General features: G+C 39.7%; 3 protein-coding genes across 3 annotated transcripts; all 3 read right to left on the bottom strand.

Annotated features, from left to right (window-relative positions):
* Positions 1-648: 648 nt before the first annotated feature.
* Positions 649-6,882, bottom strand: acat1 (acetyl-CoA acetyltransferase 1). Its single transcript, XM_042009248.1, has 12 exons — positions 6,729-6,882; positions 6,220-6,267; positions 6,022-6,139; positions 5,762-5,857; positions 4,492-4,592; positions 3,573-3,716; positions 3,340-3,490; positions 3,163-3,258; positions 2,786-2,899; positions 2,635-2,699; positions 2,389-2,546; positions 649-1,046 (listed from the first exon to the last, which is right to left on the bottom strand). The coding sequence occupies exons 1-12, from the start codon at positions 6,777-6,779 to the stop codon at positions 926-928; spliced, it is 1,263 nt and encodes a 420-aa protein (XP_041865182.1). The 5' UTR covers positions 6,780-6,882; the 3' UTR covers positions 649-925.
* Positions 6,883-7,412: 530 nt separating this feature from the next.
* mmp30 (matrix metallopeptidase 30) lies at positions 7,413-12,730 on the bottom strand. The gene is made up of 10 exons (XM_042009245.1): positions 12,532-12,730; positions 10,761-11,008; positions 10,494-10,642; positions 10,292-10,417; positions 8,852-9,013; positions 8,569-8,734; positions 8,296-8,426; positions 8,008-8,167; positions 7,821-7,924; positions 7,413-7,739 (listed from the first exon to the last, which is right to left on the bottom strand). Exons 1-10 carry the CDS (start codon positions 12,637-12,639, stop codon positions 7,639-7,641), a joined length of 1,455 nt encoding a protein of 484 aa, XP_041865179.1. The 5' UTR covers positions 12,640-12,730; the 3' UTR covers positions 7,413-7,638.
* Positions 12,731-14,783: 2,053 nt separating this feature from the next.
* Positions 14,784-19,015, bottom strand: LOC121654887 (collagenase 3-like). Its single transcript, XM_042009243.1, has 10 exons — positions 18,754-19,015; positions 18,416-18,663; positions 18,183-18,331; positions 17,159-17,287; positions 16,917-17,078; positions 16,653-16,770; positions 16,413-16,546; positions 16,162-16,321; positions 15,971-16,074; positions 14,784-15,085 (listed from the first exon to the last, which is right to left on the bottom strand). Exons 1-10 carry the CDS (start codon positions 18,988-18,990, stop codon positions 14,976-14,978), a joined length of 1,551 nt encoding a protein of 516 aa, XP_041865177.1. The 5' UTR covers positions 18,991-19,015; the 3' UTR covers positions 14,784-14,975.
* Positions 19,016-19,263: the final 248 nt, after the last annotated feature.

Here is a 19,263-nt window from a genome sequence, read left to right as displayed (position 1 = left end):
GAACTTGAGGTAGCGTAGAAGTGACTGAGAGGGATTGATCCATGCAGATCTCAGTACCACTTAACATACTGAGTTTAGATCATATAAAACTCTCAGCAGGTTTAATCACCATAAGCTGCAGACCAGGAGGCATGTGGTGGTTTTATGAATACCACTTTTTTTAATTACCAATAAGTCCGGTTAGAACAGCTGCAACAACATATTCTCCTGCAGATCAATACATACACCAGGCCTACTCAATTCAGTACTACGGGGCTGCAGTCCTGCAGGTTTTCACTGCTTCCCTGTTCCAACACACCAGACTGAAATTAACAACTCATTGTGCAGAATTTCATAGGGTGTTGGATTCATGTAATCTTAGTCAAGGCTGTTGGAGCAGGGAAACATTGAGAACATGCAGGACTGTAGCCCTCGTAGGGCCGAACTGAGCAGCCCGTTTTACAGTAGATAAAAACTGATGTACACCATGAGTTTTTATCTACTGTAAAACGGGCTAACCTGAAGTTCACCCTGTGGTGCTGCAGACAAATAAGATCATTGCGACATCTAGTGGCCAATGTATGAATTACACCCTAAAACAGAAATCTCCTTGAAGGTCAAACCTGTAACCATTATTCTACAATCACAGAGGATCAAGAACCAAATAACCACTTTCATAAAAACTATTTATTCAGCCCAAAGTTAAATATCATTAATTTATTCTTTTACAGAACGGAGGAGTGCATGGAACACTGGAGTCATAAAATCATGTGTCGAGTCCTACTTCATTCAGTCAAGGCCCCTGGATTTAAAGTTGTAACGTACACATTCTATACAGTAATCTGGAGTTCACAGATGCCTTAACCATTTTTTTAAAAACAGCCAGTCACCACACAATGTAACAATGAGTGTTCTGAGCGATAGAGACGCCTCCTCTCGGGGTCTCCTACAACTTCTGGATGAGAATAGAAGACGCTCCGCCACCTCCGTTGCAGATGCCTGCCAGTCCGTACTGACCCGACTTCAGGTTGTGAACCATGTGGCCCACAATTCTGGCCCCAGACATCCTGACAAAAGAAAGAATATCAGATTTACTGACGTGCAAATTATCTAATGGTATAATAAGACCTCCAGTTTACAGACTGAATGAGTCTTAAAACTTTTGCTCCAATCTATTTGATTTATGATTCATCTAAACGAAAAGATTCCTGCTCAGTATCCTGAGCCTGTGACACAGGACAGAGTGGTTTAATGACCTTTTGCAAGAACAAAAACCAGTAAATGCATAGAAAGTGGGAATATGTGGGGGAAAAAAAACCATAAGAATCTTTGTTGGAACGCTAAAACAAGTAGCAGCGATGGCGGTTTGGTATCTGCCAACCTTGTCAAGACCACTGGAAGTGATTTCATGTAAAAATGTTGGTCATTGAAAAAATTTTACTATATTTGATATAGTGAGTATTTATGCAAAATATTAAGAAATTCCATGTTCATGAGAACAAGACAAACTGATGTTTGATGAATCAAAAGCAACCGTGTGCAGCAGCAGCAGCAGGTGCTTGTTCCCATTATATAAAACCAGAAAACAGATCACAGCAGGCTGTTCCAGATTCTAGAAAAAGATTCTAGAAATTTCCTGTGAAGAATAATCATAATAAAACTGATTTATATCACCTTTCACAGAAATAGTATGAAAGAACTTTGCAGAACAGTACAAATAAAATATAGTTAACAATACAAATAAAAACAGTTTTGAAAACCTAAGTTATAAACAGAAAATAAAAATAGAAATAAAACTCATTGTCTGTTCAAAAGCCTTTAACTGCTTTTTGAAAAAATATATTGACAGTGTCTGGGCATCAAAGGGAAGGAGGAAGAGTGCTCCACAACCTCGGTGCCACCGCTTCAAAAGAACAATCATTCTAAAAGGCTCCTAGAAGACGGCGGTACACATGTACACAATGTTTAAACAGTCACCTGTAGTGCAGTCGTCGCTGCACCTGAGGTACCTGGATCCTCTCATAGATGAAAGCATCTTCATGTCTGGAAGAATTTTGGCCTCTGACGGCCAACGTTCAATCACCACCGTGCCTGTTATTGTTGTTAAGTAATTGCTGTACCCATCTTTACCACTAGATGTCAGTAATATTTCACATTGTACTTCTAAGTGTTCCTGCATCGTAATCAGTTGACATAAACCTAAAATATCAATACTACTTATACTTTGGTACAACTTTACTTTCTTTTAAAGTTTACATCTGCTTTTTTCCCCTCCACATGGTCTACTTGAATAGAGCCTTTAATTAATATTCTTTTGGACTGAATAAAATTGTATATCTAAAGGATTCAGAACATTTTGGTTTCTTTTTCAGTCCAGCCAACCTGTGTGAGTCCCTCTCAGCTGCTTACCCAATTGGGTGTCCTAAAGACACGGCACCCCCGTTGACATTCACTTTTGCAGGGTCGATATCCAGCATCTTGATGTTGGCCAGCACGACCACGCTGAAAGCTTCGTTGATCTCCCACATGGCGATATCTTCCTGCTTCAGCCCAGCTGCATTTAGGACCTGACACACAAAGATGAAGGAGTGTTGAGATGTTGGATTACTAAAAAGAATTAAACATAGTAAAAGCAAATGCCATCATCATACTCACTTTTGGTGCAGCATATGCAGGGGCAATGGGGAAGTCAATGGGTGCAACAGCAGCATCAGCAAAAGCTAAATGGAAGAAGAAAAATAACCAAATCAAAACAAATGTTATGTTTCAGGGAACAAAGTAAAATATATGCCTGTGTAATGCTTACAAATAATCCTGGCCAGAGGATTGACGTTGAGTCTCGTTGCTGCCTCTGCCGTCATTAAAACCAGAGCAGCAGCTCCGTCGTTCAGCGTGCTGGCGTTGGCTGCCGTCACCGTGCCTACAAACCCAATAAAGACCAAAGAAGACTAAAAAAAAAACGATTCACTGAGGAAGATTTTACAAGTACCCAACCATCTAATCTGAAACTGTCAAGTTCATCTAACACATGAATGTTCATAAAGTAATGAGTTCACCTTGAAATACGAAATAAAAATGACTGAAAATTCATTTAATAGCACTTTTTTCTATCTGAGTAAATGCAGCAGTTTGGAGAAGGACAGAAATAAAGGTGCCCGTTTTCGCTCTTGAACTCTTGGTTACCGTTTTCCTTCTGGAACACAGCCTTCAGTTTAGGAACTTTGCTGAAGTCGACCCGCCTCCACTCCTCATCCTCAGACACCACCACATCAGGTTTGCCTAAAAAACCATAACGTGAGCTGTGCTTTGGGAATGTTTCACTTCCCAAAAGACCAACATGACATCTCCATGTTCCCGTACCTCTCTGAGGAATGCTGACGGGTACGATCTCCTTGGCCAGCACGCCAGACTCGTATGCTGCTTTGCTGCGAGTGTAGGAGCTGATGGCGTAGGCGTCCTGCTCCTCTCTGGTGATGCTGCAGGTCTTTGCAGTGTTCTCTGCGCAGTTGCCCTTTGAAATGTAAAAGAAACTGTCACAATGCTGTAGTAGAAGGAAAGCTTTCAATTTTCCTACAAATGAAGTTGACGGTTACCATGTGGAATTTGTTGTAGACGTCAGTAAGTCCGTCCTTGACAATCAGGTCCTCCATCCTCACTCCTCCATACGATGGAGTCTCTCTGGCCATCACATAAGGTACATTGGACATGCTCTCCATGCCTCCTGCCACCATCACATCCTAAAGAAACACACACATGACTACAAACCATCCCTTAGTTATCTCGCTGTTGGTCCACACCATTGGGGAACCTCCAATGATGCACCCAAATCATCTATCTACACTGTCTTCATGTTTCTTTCTGTTCCTCTGCCTCTAAAGCTTCATATTTCTGACTTGCTGCTTTTATTTATGTATTTTGCCTTTTTACTCTTATCTCACTTCAAGTAGTCAAAGCAGATGGTTGCCCATCCTAGGACTGGTTGTGCCACTTTGCTTCTCACTGCATCTACAGTTACAGCCAGTTATTTCCTTCCTTCCAGGGAACAAAACTATAAACTTCTACAATAGGAAGGAATGGAAAGTGTATCCTGCAGGTTATGTGGATTAAAGCATCCTTTTAAAATTGGCTGTAGTTCATTTGAAAATTATAAGAAAATAAAACATGATTCCTGAATCAGTTTATGATAAGAGTGCAAACAAACTTGAAAAGCCAGGTAGCCCAATCTCTCCCAGAAAATAGTAAACTAGGATACCCTGACCCTTGGCATACATGCAGGAGACGGGGCAAACTGTTGGGGCAAAGCGTGGAATGAGATAATGTTCAACGCCCTGATGTGATGACATGGAGCTACAGCTTAAGCATGAATCCGATATGAACTGTAATCTGTGTACCCCTGAAAGCCAAAGTCACCATTAAAGCTTATATTTGCTCACATTACATTCTGTATTTCCTCATCACCCGTATCTGCGTCAGCTGCAGACTAGAAAGATTAAGATGTGAAGCTGACGTTACCTGGTGTCCACACATTAGACTTTGGGCTGCCATCATGATGGACTTCATGCCAGACGCACAGACTTTGTTGATGGTTGTTGCTGGAGTTCTTAGACTCAAACCTGGTGATACAGATTTTATTACTGCACTAAAAAAACATTCAAGGGTAAAAGATATGAAACAGCAGGACCTGGAAAAACTAGTCCAGCTTCCATCTTTAGTCGGCTTGATTATTGTAACAGTACTTTTACAGGTTCTACCTAAAACATCAGTCAGACACCTGCAGCTGATCCAGAACTCTGCTGCTCCAGTCCTCACTAAGACCAAGAAAGTGGACCACATCAGTCCAGCTCTGAGGTCTTTACACTGGCTGCCGGTTCATCAGAGGATAGACTTTAAAGTTCTGCTGCTGGTCTAGAAAGATCTGAATGGTTTAGGACCAACATACATCAGAGACCTCTTGACCCAGTATGAATCTACCAGAACACTCAGGTCATCTGGATCCAGGTTCTTATCAGTCCCAGAGTCAGAACCAGACATGGAGAAGCTGCATTCAGCTTCTATGCTCCACATGTCTGGAACAAACTCCCAGAAAGCCTCAGATCAGCTGAAACACTCAGTTTATTTAGATCCAGGTTAAAGACCCACCTGTTCTCTGCTGCATGGACTAGTTTTTATTTAGAAGTCAAAATCTACATCTGGTTCTTTTAAGCTGGAGTCATGTTTTAATATGGTCTTTCCCCACACTGGAACTTTATTTCTTGCATTTTATCTATTTTATTTAGCTTATTCCTTCTGTTTTTATTTCATTAAATTGCATTTCTTTTAATCTTTGTTTTTTTTTAATGCACTTGTGTTGCTTTCTGAACCCTGCTGTAATGTTTTATGTAAAGCACTTTGAACTGTCTTGTACATGAAATGTGCTATACAAATAAATTTGCCTGCCTAAAATAAAAGACTGGAAATGTTGTGCAGTGGTAATTCTGCATAGTTTTGTGATTATTCTTAACCTTCCTGTAACTATTACTTAAAAGGGGCAATAAGCGAAATAAGCGCAGCGGGACCGGCTGGTAAACACGGGGCTGGAGATCAACACAGAGCGACGGTGTGTGACACATCATGCTGTAGTGCAGATGAAATGACACCTCTAGCTCTTCACATAGCCATTTTTTAATTCCTCCAAACTAGAAATGTTGAATTTCCGCTTATTGCCCCTTTAAATGAAAAATATGACAGAATAGTATTCCTCTTTGAAAAGTGGGAAATGTAGACATCAAGTGGTCAAACATACCTGCACCAAGCAGGGCTTGTCTTGTGGGAGCCTGTCCTTCTCCTGCCTGAAGCACGTTGCCCATATACACTTCTTTCACCTCCTCAGGAGCAACTCCTGAAGTCAAAAAATGTAAAGTCAACTCTCAAAACATGCACAGCTATTTTCTCTTTAATGCACTGATCCACACAGTAATCTGACATAAGCTTATCTGTTTGCAGGAGATGAACTGCAGATATTAAATAAAGTTTTGAGAATGAGAATTAATGGTGTGTACACACCTGCTTGGTCTATGGCTCCTTTGATGGCAACAGAGCCCAGTTTGGTGGCTGGAACTGCTGCCAGGGTGCCTTTGAAGGAGCCCATTGGAGTCCGGACCGCACTTACTATGACGACTTCCTGCAAACACGTAAACAGTCTGCACATCAACAGTTTGGCCTTTTCATTGCAGCTGTGATTATTCCAGTCTGTGGACTTACATTAAGAGAAGGACGAGATGTGTAGGTTCTTGAAAGGTACTTGTGAGCCTACAGTGGCAGAATATATGTTATTTTATATCAAGCTGAAACATAAATCAAATGCTGACTGTGCAAGGACACGACACAGTAATGATAGCAACTTAATGTCGTGGAAGAGGCTAAAGTTTTAGCAAGTTGTAAACGCACCCTTTGAGTTTTAAATGTTGTGTCATAGCGAGTAACTTCTTTTCATGTTGTTGGCTAGTTTCGTGTTTTATTCACGGAAAATTACGCAACACGATCAGGAAAAACTAAAGCCCACTAAACCACCTGCTGCGGTTACTGGCTGTTTTCAGACTGTTATGTTTCTTTGGCCAAGGACGCTTCGAAAACAATAAATAGCTAGCAGAGCTGCTCAAACTAACTACGGCCTTGTGTTGACAGACTGCTGCTAAAACTAACATTCATTTGCAATTAAAAGATAAATATAAACGAACCCAAAAGAACGTAGTTCCTACACTTTAACTTACCAGGCGTTTACAGATTTGAGCCTGCGTGTTTAAAAGTCCACTGGATGACATTTTGGACTGGGAGACAGGACTGTAACAGAAGGCTAGCTTCACCTTCAGTCATGCAAAGGAGGGATAAATACACCAGCCAATCACAATGAGAGGTGTGTCTGGCAGACGTCATCATTGGCGGTGCATCATGGGTTTTGTAGTTTCACATCATTTGAGCCATTGGGTGTGTCCGCTGAGGCTTTTTTCCCAGTTTTTTCTTCTTTTTTATTCAAAAGGCAAAAACCAAAAGGACTTTTATTTCATATACAAAACATTGTAATTACATTACAATGATGCAAGGTCTGCATATAATTCACTGCGTGTGTTTACACAGTGCCCTCTGGTGAAGTCAAATGTGAAGCTGTGGCTTTTTTGACATGTGGTTTTAGAAAAAGATTAGCTTTTATTTCTCCTTTTGTAATCGCTCTTTCTAGTCTGAGTTACCAAGAATGATGTATAATTGACTTGTGACAAGGTTGTAACACTGACAGTAAGGAAGGACCTATCCTTGTAAGTGTGTATTTAAGAATAAAATAAATAAATTTTCAGTCAGTTTCTGTGAGCACTCAACGAATAGCCTGAACTATTGTGTTATTCAGTGTGTGCTATTTTTAGTATGTCATAGATAGTCCAATAAAACATCATGAAACTGTGTCAAAATATAAAAGAAGAGGTTTATTTAATCATCTTGACTTGCTTCATGTCCACAAGGAGAAACCGTTCTTTAACAAGCAATTGTTGATTGTTTTAATGCACTTCTCTAGTTATAGATTTGTTTTTGTATACAAGTTAGACAAAACTGAGAGAGTGTGATACATTAGTTTGTTGGCATGCACATTGTGGTGTCTATGTCTGTGCACACAATTGCATCTATGCCTCTTTAACAATCCATCCATGCGTAGTTGAACAGAGTGCGAAACGCTCTTCTTCTGTGGTAGTCATATTCTGTCTGCATGGATCCGGATGAAAAGTACAGATAACCTAAAATGGACATAAATTGTATTGATATCATGCCAAATGTCAGCACATTGCAGAGGGACTAACCTTTAACTGAGAGCTTACCTCTGTTCTCAAAAACAGCATCCACTTTATTACCAATCCCATGGAACCTTCCGTAAATGAATTTTGGATATCCAACATCCATTCTGCCCCTCCTTTCATTGTAGCTGTAGATGGCATGAGGAGAAATGTTCAATACAAAATGTCTGTTCATGTCAGCACACTTATTTAGTTTGCCAGTAATACGCACCTCCAGTACTTGTTGTTCACAAAGAGGAGAGTTCTGCCTGTGAACGACTCATGAACGGCAGCGTCTACCTTGGTGACTGATGCAGGGAAGCCGAAGTCACTGAGAGGTTTGGGGTAACCAGACAGGATAGTGTTACCTCTGAGCTTCCAGTAATGATTCCCTGTCACATTAAAAATGCAGAGTTATGTTTCCTGCAGGTATTTTCCTTTTTTTTTTTTTTTATTAATTTATTTATTTATTGTTAGTTTGAGTCACTATTTTCCCCCAGGACAATTGCTAAGTTTGTACCTTCAAAGAAAATGACAGTATTATGTTTCTTGTACTCATAAGCTGCATCAACTTTTCTGATTCCAGGCCAGACAGACTGAATTTTCTGCATACTGATGCCATCCCAGGAGCTGCTCCTCCTCCAGAAGTATCTGATAATGCCAGAATAAAGAACCATGATTAGTTGTCATATACAGCAAAAAATGAAAATTATTCAAACTTGATTGTCACCACTCCATCATGTGAAATAATAGATTTTTTTTTGCTAAATGGAACTGAATAAATAAGTTTTACCCATCTTTGAAGAAGTAAAGTCTTCTTCTTATTGAGGTCACGGCATCAAATACCAAGTTTCTGTTGCACCTCTCTGGAGCAGGTTCTGATGTGGGTTCAGGTTTTGGTTGAGGGTTTTTAGTAGGCTCTGGATTTGGGTTAGGTTGGTCTGATGTTGCTCTGACTCCTTTGAGAGACAGGTAAAAAAAAAAAGAGTTCAGGTGGGAGTTTTGTCACCACTGACAATGTGTTCTTTTTCTGGAATGTAATGGTGCACTTATGAGCTGGTCATTAGGGTTCTCACCATACAGGGCTTGGATTCCCTCTCTGTCATCGTCTGGTAGCTTATACCCTTCTGTGTTCACATACGTGTAAGTGGGATGCATTAGGGCTGTCTGGACCTGGGAGTGAGCTAATCCCAGTGCGTGGCCAAGCTCGTGGGCTGCTACTAGGAACAGGTTGGCTCCTGCAAACACATACAAATAAAGTTACTGTGAATGCATAAGTAACAGCAACAAAGTACAAGATGTTGCCGTTGCAAGCATGAAATCATGAATGGCTTTAACTGCTGCTTTGATGCCTTGAGATTAGCATTTAGACATTTCCCTCTCTGTTTAATTTCCTGTTTGCTTTGAGTCAGAAATGATCACAACCAGAGACAAGGTTGAAGCAGTTAAGTGATACTTTGAAACTAATAGGACAAAAATAAGTCTTTTATCCACCTTTTCATTATGTAAAATATTTCCCAAATTACCAGCAGTACTTTGATTACCATGAGTGAATTTAGCTGATGACACCATCATGCACCAGAGTCTCTTATGTCCACATACACACTTCTGGCTGTTTTGGTTTCAAACCTTAACCACATGATCTTGCTCAAACCCAACCAGGAAAGTAACATATCTGACATAATGTGTTTACACATAGCCAAGGCAACCAGCAATATAGCATCCATGAGGGTGAAAGTTGCCTTGTAATAAGAATGTATTTTAGTTATTTGTTTTCTAACCCTAAATATATATATTTTTATTCTTAAGTCAGAAGTAATGTCCAAATCTCAACCAGGAAGTAACAAGATGTTTTAGTAAAGTGTTGTTCGGCTGTTTAACTAACTCAGTGAAAGGATCACAGTAGTCATACACTGGTCTTGAAAATGGGAATGTCTAAAAGCACTGCATATACCCCCACCATCCAACTCCTCGCCTATCTAATAATGAGGATTTTGTGGCTTATTAAAGGAGGAACTGGAGAAAGACATAAATATGCTAATTTTAGTATTTCCCACACCCTGCTTGTAGGGGCGGTACTTCATAGGACACCATGATAGGTAGTTCAAGGGTATAGATAAATGATCTATTGTACATGGATGTTTCAGTTGGAGGACTTATACATATATGGGGAGACTCAATGATTTTCAGTAGACGTCTGCTGGAATTAAAGATCATTTGGAGCCAGACCCTGGTGGTCATTAGTGGTATTGCACAAAACCTTCCCGGCTTCATTTTTCAGGTTCACTGGCTATGTCTATATTTTATAGACATAATATCATCCCATCCAGTAAGCTGATGATCTTTGTTATTTAACTTTGTTAAATATGACACCCTGGCTGTCAATGTTTCACAGTGAGTTTGGAATGACGACTGCTGGTTTTCACTATAAGTTTCCCATCATATAAATTATTCAAAAGATTTCATGATCACATGGTTAAAACTTGCTCTCCATTCAGAGGTTTTTCAGTTCACACCTGCTGAGGTAAGAGTCCAGTTTTCATCTTCATCAAAGTGGGTGTCACCTCCATGGCCTTCCCCAGGGGAAAATGCATGTGCCAAGACCCCATCCTTCCCATCGAATGGAGCAAAATCCCCATGGTCTGTTTTTGAAAAGAGAAGTTAGGTTATCACTAAATCAAACATGTTCTCAGAAGAGTATTTACAGAACAGCATCACCTCCAGCTTTGAACATAATTTTGATGTCAGCTGTGTCGCTGTCAGTCTTTTTGAAATCCAAAGGGATGACATCATTGTAGAGTTTGAAAGCTTTGGCAATGGTTTCATCTACAACACTTTGACTCAAATCTTGTGTGTAGTCTGTTATCCTGCAGCAGAGCGAGAGTAAAACAGCTCATAAATATTACTGTGTTTCATATATAAATTTGCTGCATGCAAAGAGGTTTTCTATGAAAGAAATGTATTGAAAGATTCTCTGTGAGGTACCTGTATGTGACTACAGTCTTGTCCCACTTAGGTCGGCCATCAAAGTAGCCATATCTGGCGATATCTGTGAAACCACAGCGGGGCTGATTCATGACATCAAGTGTGTTAGAGTCCAATTTGCCTGTCACCTCAAGCCCAAAAAACTCTTGCATTTTTTTGAGGGTGTCTTCAAAAGAGTCCAGCGAGTTGCGCCAGACAGCGTTTGGAGCACTGACGCCCACCTCAGAGAAAAACTGAGACAAGTAGTTCTGGACAAAGAAAAAAACATAGAAAAAGTGATTTTAAATCATATGTCAACATGCTATTTCTATTTCAAATGTCTGTTTTCCACGCTGGATCGCAGTGAGAGTGCTTTTTTTTTGGTCTACTGGAAGTTTTCATTCTTAATATATCAGCCCCGTTTTATACTTTATATTATTGCTAACGCCACATCCATTGAACCTATATGATATTGTACAGTGATAAAACTGACGATTTACCTTCAGTAATTTCCCAGTGGAAGTTATACAGTATAAAGTAAATATTATCTGTCCCTCATTGGTATTCCTGTCAAACTATACTGTATTCCCTGCATACTGTTAGCCATCGCCATTGCCTCAAATTCTAGCAAATGTTTAGCATTAACTGACCTTTACCTGATAAACCACAAATGCCCAAGTGTGACGTACTTCTACGATGTTTTACACCCTCACTACCATGTTCTTGATCATACTGCAGCATTCAGACCGCATCATCTCACCAACTGCCTATGTAGGTGATAATATTTGTCTGTCCAGATGCTTATATTTTATGATGTAAAATTCATCCAATCACTAGACGTGACAGCTGGACAAAGCTAAACAGACGATAATACTAAAAAATAAACAAATAAAAAAATAAAATGAAATAAAAACACTAATTAAACTTGTGATTTGGTTCAAAGCAGGTTTTTCTCATTTTCAATAACGTGTAAGTGTGTGTGCAGGACTGAGTAAAGCCATACATCCTAATCAAACAACTGCTGATAATAGAAATTCTGTTTAGTATTTCCCAAAATCAAGCACATTTTCATGTGTGAACCTTTACCCAGTTTGTGTCCCTGTCTGGTCACCTCATTAAAACTTATTTAGATTTGTCTAGTCTGACCACAGGTGGCAGCAAATCAACATTAAAATCTTACCTTGCTGATCTGAATCAGGTTTAATTAAATTCAATTTTTCAACAATAATATAATCATGAAGCCTTGACCTGCTTTTATTGACTCTTGTAGTCCAGCAGAGAAAACACATTCAGTCAGTTTAACAGCCAGCCAGCTAATGGGAGAACACACTGAGCATTTAGAAAAAAGAAAACATTTACTGTAAATGGCTCTTTAGTATTAATGCGTTGCAAATCTGTGTTCCACATCACTCGTTCCTGGGAAACGTTTCTGTTAATGATCTACCTGCAAATCCACTGTAATCACTAAGAAGTTCCTGCATCACAGAACCTCTGCTGTAATGTTTATCAAAGGCAGGTAAACCCACACACTTGTTTCTTATGTTATAAATATTCTAATATGGCAATCTTATGGTATACAATAAAATGTTGTTTCCCTAAAGGACACAGCTGGCATGAAGTTAGATGTTCAATCAAATGTTTTTCTTTGCAAAATGCTGTCGAGGGCTCAGTATGACTGAAAGTATTAAATTCTCTTTATGTTACAAGTTTTGAAAAGAGGATTAATTGTCATATTTGTATTACTAGAAACAACCAAATAAAATGAGTTCAAAATGTTGGCCATTGTGTTTACCTGCGCTTTTGAAAGCTCCTCTTGGCTGGGTGCAGTGGTGGGCACAGCTCCACAGAAAGTTAGAATCACCCCCATCATTACAGTTTTAGCAGCCAGTGCAGATCCCATTTTTCCTCTTTTGTCTTTCTATCAGACAAGGAGAAATAACTTGGTGTGCTTTGTGTATCAGCTGCTCCTGAGCTGGTACAAAGGGAAAGTTGCATGATTGAGCAATAAAACATTCCTGCAAATGTTTGAACAGGCCCATTTGGAAAAACAGGAGGGAGATCACTGCAGGACATTGGGGATGGCGCCTTGGATGCAGGCATGCAAAAATAAAGAGTAATGAAACCCTGGAATACAGAGATCACACTAAGACTAGCTTGTTGTTGGGATTAGTAATAAAACATCACCATCTTAATGTATGTATAGCGTGACACACAGTTTATCTAGATTTTTATTTTAAAATAATCTTTAAAATCACTGACAGTAATGTGCAAGAAAATACTTCATTTTGAAGAAAATCTGAAATTCTCTGGAATGAAAACTGAATGAATGCACTATCTGTCTACATTCTTGTAAAGGGCAGATCAGAAGGGGATCAGTGTGCTGCTTATCAAAAGTAGCTCAGCTGTTGTTGTCAGCAGTTTATCAGAAGTTTAAAACATGCACTGGAAACCTGAAGGAAACACCAGAAATTCCAACCATGAAACATCGGGCTGAATTCATTATATAACGAAAACAATGTAGATTTCCTTCTCTGAATGGTGAGAATCCAAAATCAGAAGCAAATAATAAAAATGTTTTAATGTTAAATTAATAACAAGTAACTACATTTTTCCTCTAAATGAGCTCTGCTATCTGGAGGAGTGTTTTTGTTTAGTCTTTTTCCTCCTGCTGCTTCTCAGCTGTGGAGTTAAAATAAACAGACATTCCATGAAACATTTAATGTCACTGTTTGAAGATGGAGGAGCATAAAGATGCATGACTGGGCAATAAAACATTCCTGCAAGTGTTTGAACAGGCCCATTAGAGCAACAGGAGGGAGAGAAAACTGCAGAGTGGGGAGGGGGTGAGGGAGTTGGGTTGGGGGAGAAGAGGTCGACTGAGGGCAGCAGGGACCTGCAGGGACATGACGTGGATCCGAACAGTCCCATATGCACCATCAGTAGGTGCTGCTTGTTGACTGTTCTTCAGCTACCTAACATATAAAGATTTGGCTAATTTGCACAAAAGAAAACAGAAGCAAACATCCTGAAAGTGAATGTAGTACACCAGAACAATTTCTGTCATGGTTCCCATCTTCACCTTGCCATGTCTGTGTTTAATGTGTGTTTTATCTCTCATGTTATCCATGCAGACTGTTCACCTGAGCTTTACCTGTTTCCCTGACCCACCTGTGCGCAGCACTGCTCTCTCCAGTTTCTGCCTCTTTGCCAGATTACTGACAGCCGTGTACCAGTGGATGTCCATTGTTCTTTAATCACTCTTTTTCACTCTTGTTTATTCAGTAAATCTATTCCTTTTTAATGCCACCCCGGTGTTTCTCTGTGTTACGTGACTCTTAATCTTGCCATTTTTCTTTATCGCACAAGTTTGAATAATTTACAGTGCAAAGGGCACTCTCATTTTTATGTAATTAATTCATATTTTTAACTGAATATTTTGACATTTGTTTTCTTGGAAGCTGTTAAATTTAATACAACTATCATAAAGAATAGATAAAATATGGCATTATATTTAACTTTGTGGGTTAAGATGTTTCCTCCACTGTGAAATATGCGATAAAAAGGACACTAGAGGGCATTGTGAGAATAAAGTTTCTTCTGTGAGACAGATTCGCTTCTTTACCAAAGTCTCTTCAACTTAATTCTTCTGTATTTTAAAATCCAGCAGCGAAAGTTTAATTCTGAACTTGTTGGAAAAATCACACCAACTAATTATTTAACAGAGAGTACCAAATAATTATCCTCTGACATCCATTACAGTTTTCTCTGACATAAGTGGAGCCTACAGTGTATTACAAGGTTCTAAAACTTTTTATTCATTAATACAAATAAAAATCTGATGACTTGCAATAAAAAAATCATCAAATTTAAATTAGTATGGAATCAACTAAAGCAGCTTTTTTATGTTGGAAAAAAACATGGAACTGATGTAGATTATTTGCATAATTGCAGATTATTGTGGACTATGTGGACTTTGGTAAATGTGTAACTTGATGTTCATTTCCCTGTTTATACTGTCTAAATGAACTAAAATGTAGACAAGAATGAAATTTTCAGATTTTAATTACAGTTTTCAGTCCATTTACAAAAAAGCAACTCACTGAAAAATAAAAACCAAACTACATGATTAAAATGATGCAGAATAGATATATTTAAAAGTATTCAAAGTTAATATTGTGGCTGGTACATTCATGCTTATTCTTGACAAGTGGCTGACAAACGTTAAAATTAACTGGCCTAGAAGTTGGTGCAGCGCAGGAAGAAGCTGTTCCTCAGCACTCGGTACAACCTTCTGGTCCTCAAGTCGTACTCAAACATGTAGGGTCCACTGTAGATGTAAGTGAAACCTGCAGAATAGAGATGTTACAGGTTAGAACTGCAGAAAGGTTTGAGTTCATCAGAATAACTGCACTAATCTACAGCCACCTTGTCCTGGGAGGGTAACTGGAACTAATAAGACTTCAGTTCCTTTCAGTGCTCCTGGATTGTGGATCCAGGCCTCTGACTGGCTTGGATCCACAATATTTATTTGCTCTTGGCAAAGTACTGAGGTCTCCTCACTGCATGGAACAATATCCATCCCCCTTTGTTTCAGATTTGTAGACAAAACCTCTTAGTTATATCTGTTTAGGAGCTCAGCTCTGCCAAACAAAGTGGGATAATATAAGAAGAATTTCTTGCTAACTGTGTACACACCTCCACCAAAAGAAGAGCATTAACATAGCTTAGCACAAAGACAGGCTTGGCTCTGTCCAACAAAAAACACTGACTCTCATCTAAAAGTCGGCCACTTTATATGTTAAATTGTTTATCTTTATATTTTTTGCTAGTTTTTGTCCAGTTGCAGTGATTTCCCAGAGACGTTTCCATGTTATTAATAGAAGCTACACGAGACTTTGGGACGTCATGGCTTCTGGACGGGGAATTCATATGTTCACTCATTCAAATGTTTTGAACTTTTACACTTTTTACACTTCGAAGAAGCCAGTTGGTGAATTATTGTCTCATTGCTGCTGTGTTGGGCTAACAGTTCCTTCCATTTGTCATTGTTGTGCTAATTAAGCTAACTGGCTGTAGCTTCATGTTTGATGCTTCAAGAACAAACATGACAGGAAGTTATTTGACTGTAACGAAGCCTCAAAATGAAAAACTTTCTGTTAAGTGTAACCAGGGTTTCATCTACTTGAATAAAAACATCCATTGCCTTCACTCAAGCAGTCAATGCTCCTCACCTCGATACTGGAAGGCTGCTGTCACCCTGCTGGTCAGGTCTGGAAAGGTCTGATCCACCCTTTTGGGGAAACCACGGTCCACAGTCTTTCTGGCTTCATCATAACTGAGGAACACAAACATTAGATACACTCAGTTATGGGAAAGAATAAAGAATATACTGAAAATGTGAACTAATATATTTTCAACATACCTGAAGTAATAGTTGCCAACAAAGAAGAGAGTTTTTCCCGATTCCACATCATGCAGGGCAGCATCGACTTTCTTCACAACTCTTGGCAGACCAAAAGAGGAAAGCTGTTTTGGATAGCCCCGCACAGGCTCGTAGCCGGTGAAGGCCCACACTTTACGACCTGGAGACGAGATTGAGATACGAAAAATAAATAAATACTTTAGTTTACTATGCAATTCATCAGGATCAAGACACAAAGGGAGACTATTTACCTTTAAATAAAAAGACTCTGTCTGACTGCCGGCTCTCATAGGCAGCATCCACGTCCACAGGAGCACTTGGCCAGAAACTTGTGATGCGACTTTGCTGAGGTGCCGCGCTCTGAGGGTTGCTACGCCAAAGGAAGCTGAGAACAGAAAGAAACACAACTGTTTGGTACACGAGCGAGGAAACAGTCCACTTTAGATTTTAGTTTCAGAATTTAGTACTTGGCTGTACAGCATCTCTGATACCTGTCCTTGAAGAAGAGCACCTCTCCTCGCAAGGTGGTGACAGCATCCAATACCATAGTGGAATCACAAGTATCAGGAGTGGTGGGTGGCTGGGGATCATCTACATTTGTGTTGGAGCCTGGAAGTATACAAGATAAATATTAAGAAAGCCTTGGTTTATGTGGAGTAAAGCAGCTGAATAGCAACGCCTGTGATTGTGCAAGACAGTTTGTCAACTGTTGTTTGTTTCAACACTCTGAAATGATTTAAGTGCTTGGTACTGACCATAGAGGGATTGGATGCCTTTGACGTCATCTTGGGGAAGAACGAAAGTATCAGGGTTTCTGTACGAGTACAAAGGGTACATGAGAGCTCCTGGATCATCAGAGTGAGACAGGCCCAGAGAGTGGCCGAACTCATGGGCAGCAACCATGAAGAGGACGTAGCCTGAAGGAGAAAACACAGACCAACAGCTCAGCATGCTGTACAATCACACAGCTTATGGACAGTTTGAAGGATAAATTCACCTCTGTTTGAACGGAAGGTGAAGAATTCATCATCATCGAAATGAGCATCTCCTCCAATGCCTGAGGACGGAGCGAAGGCATGGGCGAGAGTGCCGTCAGGACCATCAAAGGGGTAGTAATCACCATGAGCTGTTGGCAGGAACAACTTCATGTGAGATTTAGCAACCGGATTTTAAAAGAACAACCTTTGCTTAACTTAAAATAGGGATGCAATAATTTATCAACTAATAGGTTGAACTCCATTAAAAAATGTTCAGGGTCTGTAATTTGGTGCATGAAAAGGGAACAACTGTAAGAACTCACCTTTTAGGTTTTTAATAAATACTTCCAGTAGGTTTGGAGGATTTGTAAAAGAAATTTATGGCCACTGTTTTTTTCTGTTTCTTTGTTTTTCTTCTCACAATTTTTTGTTTAATTAAAACCCGAATTGCCATTCCTTTCTCATCAGAAGATAATATCTCAGAAAATGACAATCAGTGAGTCCTTTAAAAGAAAAAAAAAACTCCAGAACCAGAATAAGCCCGAGCATCTCTACCCATAAATCAGATATTCAGGGTGCATCATGTGACTTTTTCTCTTTCACAGCACAAACACAGAAATACGATCTGTTTTTGAAAGCTTCCACCAAGGTAAACACTCTCTGCAAAGCTGCAAGCACTGACCTGTCATCAGGCTCTGTGTTGTGTGGAGTGGTATATATTATGTAACTGTGCTGTTCTTGTACACATGCCAGTTATTAAGAGATGAACGACACTCAAATATGCACCACAGTACGTAAAGCAGGGATGTAAACAAGCTGTTAAGGAACATTTCAGCACAGTCAAGCTCAGAAAATAAATGTCAGGGTAATTTTTTAAATAAACACCTGAGTGAAAATCATCCTGTAACACATTTAACATCCTTTTCATTCTTTTAAAGAACATTCTTCTGATATAATTCTACAGTTTGGGTGTTTTTATTTTTATTTGCATGGGAAACTTCAATTTATTTCTTTTTCTATTCCTGATGATGACTTTTTACTCACCCTGGCGACCAAAAGAAATCATGATATCAGCTGTGCCGCTGTAGATTCTCGTGAACATCAGAGGAGTGACTTTGGCCCAAACCTGCAAAGCTTTGTTTATGGATTCGTCTACGTCTGCCACAGACATGTCAGGAGTGTAGTTCTCTATCCTGCATGACAGAAAATTAGTCAGATATATTGCTCAGTGGATTTATAATGAATTTTTCCCAGAAATTCCTTTTTAGACCATTCACCTGTACGTGAGGCTGTTTTTCTGCCACTTGAGGTTGTTTCCAAAAGTAGAGAAACGAGCCATCTGGTTGTCTGGAACACCACACCGGGGCTTCTTCATCATCTCCAGGGTATCAGCATCAAGATTTCCAGTAATCTGGAGACCGTAGAACCGTTGCATTTCACCCAGCTTCTTCATCATGGGGCTGAATCCTCCCCTGGAAAGTGGACCTGTCTGCTCTGTTAGATTGAAAAAATTCTTCAGGTACTTCTGCAAAAGAAGACAACAAATGGTAAAGAATGAGTGTTTTTAAATTTGTGAGTTAGCGTCAGAACAAGGTAAAACCAACACAAACTGCACCTCTGCAAAACCTTCGTCTTGCATGGTAACTTCTGATACAGGCACGCAACAAACTGCAGCCGCCAGACTCAGAAGAATGCAGACGCTGAAGGACCTCATCCTTCCTGGCTGATATTTGACCAGTGGGTCTGCTCTGGAGTCACGTCTTATATAGGCTGTGGAGTGGAAGGGCTTATGGAGTGGGCGTGTTGAGCAACTACTGTCTTGGGCAGATGACTCAAGGACGATGACATTCATGTCAAAAAATCCCAAAATAAGTCTGTAACTACAACATGACCTTTCCATTTGGAACAGAATTGTTCTACCAGTTCAACAAGAGGACCTTAAGCTGAAGAGCAAGTCTTCTGAATGTTTGCCACTGCAATGGAATATATTAATTCCATTCATTCATTATCTGTACTGCTTTATCCATTATGGTTTGCAGGTAGAGCTATGCCAGCATTTTAACAGGTGAGAGGCAGGGTACAGCCTGGACTGGCCACCAGTCCAATGCAGGGCTCAAACCAGCGA

Source organism: Melanotaenia boesemani, chromosome 15 (genome assembly GCF_017639745.1).
Source record: "Melanotaenia boesemani isolate fMelBoe1 chromosome 15, fMelBoe1.pri, whole genome shotgun sequence".
Taxonomy (NCBI): domain Eukaryota; kingdom Metazoa; phylum Chordata; class Actinopteri; order Atheriniformes; family Melanotaeniidae; genus Melanotaenia; species Melanotaenia boesemani.
The sequence above is the reverse complement of the archived record's forward strand: the minus strand, read 5'-3'. Positions and strand labels throughout refer to the sequence as shown.